General features: G+C 31.8%; 1 protein-coding gene across 1 annotated transcript in view; it reads right to left on the bottom strand.

Annotated features, from left to right (window-relative positions):
- LOC106462234 (peptidylglycine alpha-hydroxylating monooxygenase-like) overlaps positions 1–1,834 on the bottom strand; it is an 18,304-nt gene extending 16,470 nt beyond the window's left edge. Inside the window, exon 1 of the mRNA XM_013922133.2 lies at positions 1,356–1,834. Coding sequence (XP_013777587.1) covers positions 1,356–1,496 — 141 coding nt within the window. The 5' untranslated portion in view covers positions 1,497–1,834. The remainder of the gene's footprint in view (positions 1–1,355) is intronic.
- Positions 1,835–2,129: the final 295 nt, after the last annotated feature.

Here is a 2,129-nt window from a genome sequence, read left to right as displayed (position 1 = left end):
AAGTTCTTCAAATACCTATAGAATGATAGGTTTCTTTTTTGTGAGTGTAAAACATTTAAAAACTCCAAATATTATATCCATCTTTAATTAGCTGACCTTGGTCGGTAAACATTCCTTCTCTCTTCATAACACACATTTATATAACAGTTTTTTTCTCTTTGTTTATATTCTGCCAGTATTTCTGTCTGGTGATATGCATGTAAAATCTATCTATCGTTTAGAATTATGGCCGAAAACGTGGCTAACAGTAATGGTACTTAACTAATCAATCAATGCATTATAATCATTATAAGTTGTTCTTTTTATGACACTTTATACTTCTGTATAAGTAGACCGGTATATTAATTTAGCTATATTAAATACTTTGTTAATTTTTAGGTCTGGTTTATATATGTAGCTTGCTTGGATCAAAAATTATTAATAATAATTATTGATAAAAAGTTCAACATTATCAACATCCTTTCTTGTGTTCTTATGTCTTACGTTTTGGTCATTAGGTTAAGACTAAGAAAACCGATTTTTTTTGGTTTTATAAAACTTTGGAACGAAACAGATGTCACAGTGTTACATTCATGCTTTCTTTGTTTAACAAAGTTTAAATATTTTATAAACATGGGCATAGTGAATGCTCAGATAATACGCTAAAAATAACATATTATACTTTTGTATTATATATATATATATATAAATAAGGAAATTCTTATTCTGTTCCTAGTCATCATTGTGTCATATTACACGTTCCTCGTGTGAATACGTTGACACTATACACATTAGTTCAGCTGTTTCAGAATTTAGATTAACAATGTTTAATACGTGAGTTAAAATAGACCACATGTGTTTAATACGTGAGTTAAAATAGACCACATGTCCATATTTACCCGCCTGTTATGAACTGAAAGACTCACTCATAAAAGAGCTAAATATACTCAAGTGACGTTTATTTGTGGGAAAAACAATCAGGATAACAAATTTTTTTGTTGACTTTCAAAATTTATAGTGCCTACTGGAGGGATTTACACATTTGGATAAAAAAGGTTATGAAAATTGATCGTTATTCTCCAGATATTTATCCAGTTGTACATATATATATATATATAACCCAATATATTAACCCTGATGACGCCGCAAAGGCGAAATGTTGGTTAAAATATTAAAAAAAATATTTTATATATGTATATATAGCTGGAGTATAGATGTCGTTCTTCTTATGTAAAACATTTTATCAGAATAACAGATACAGGAACGCAGCAACAAAACTTGAAATTATATATTAGATATTGTTTAAATTTGTAATGTAATAGACTTCACCTTAAGGCTTAAGAGAGTACTTTCTTACCATATGTTAGTATACTTACCACCTTAGGCTGAACGTCAGGCATCAGCAACGGGAGCTTTATTTCAGCAGAAACTGGACGTAACATACAATTTAGGCTCAACCACAAAACCCAAAATATCATGACTGAATAGCATTTCCTTCGTCTTGATGAGGAAGCCATTTTAGTTGATCTTGTACGTCGTCAATATGACAAAAGAAGTCGCTGCTAAAACGTGGGATGAAATTATATCGATTTTCGTACAAGTATTACGTTTTTGATGTATGTTGCTAGGCTACCAACCACCATTAGCTCTACGTGTTTGACGCAAAGTATCTCCTAGTCCGAGCGAAACAGCGCACAAAATATTTACCTGCAAAGGAACAGATTATTTGGTTGGTTGAACTGAACCACTGCGTACTCTTAAACATCCCGAGTCCACACACAACGTCTATGTCTGACGTCACGAGGTTCCTGAAGGGGAATTCACCTGTCAGTAAGAATTAGACATTGGCCACTGTGCGCTCAGAAATCTCGGTTAGTATAACATTCAAGATAACCTACAACATATGAATTATATATATATATATATATATATATCATGCTTCACAAAAACAACTCTATATATGTGAATCTTTATCTGGGTTCTGAGGATGTGTATTTCTTCTTTTCCTGTTTCTCTGTTATCAAGCTTCCTTCCTTAGTGTTCTATACAATTCCCGCGTCTTTCTCTTTCTTTTTACATGTCATTTTACATCTTGTACACTTCTTAAGTTTTTGTAATGAAATCGTCTTTTTTGCCTCAACTGGTTTATT

Source organism: Limulus polyphemus, unplaced genomic scaffold (genome assembly GCF_000517525.1).
Source record: "Limulus polyphemus unplaced genomic scaffold, Limulus_polyphemus-2.1.2 Scaffold1122, whole genome shotgun sequence".
NCBI lineage: Eukaryota > Metazoa > Arthropoda > Merostomata > Xiphosura > Limulidae > Limulus > Limulus polyphemus.
The sequence above is the reverse complement of the archived record's forward strand: the minus strand, read 5'-3'. Positions and strand labels throughout refer to the sequence as shown.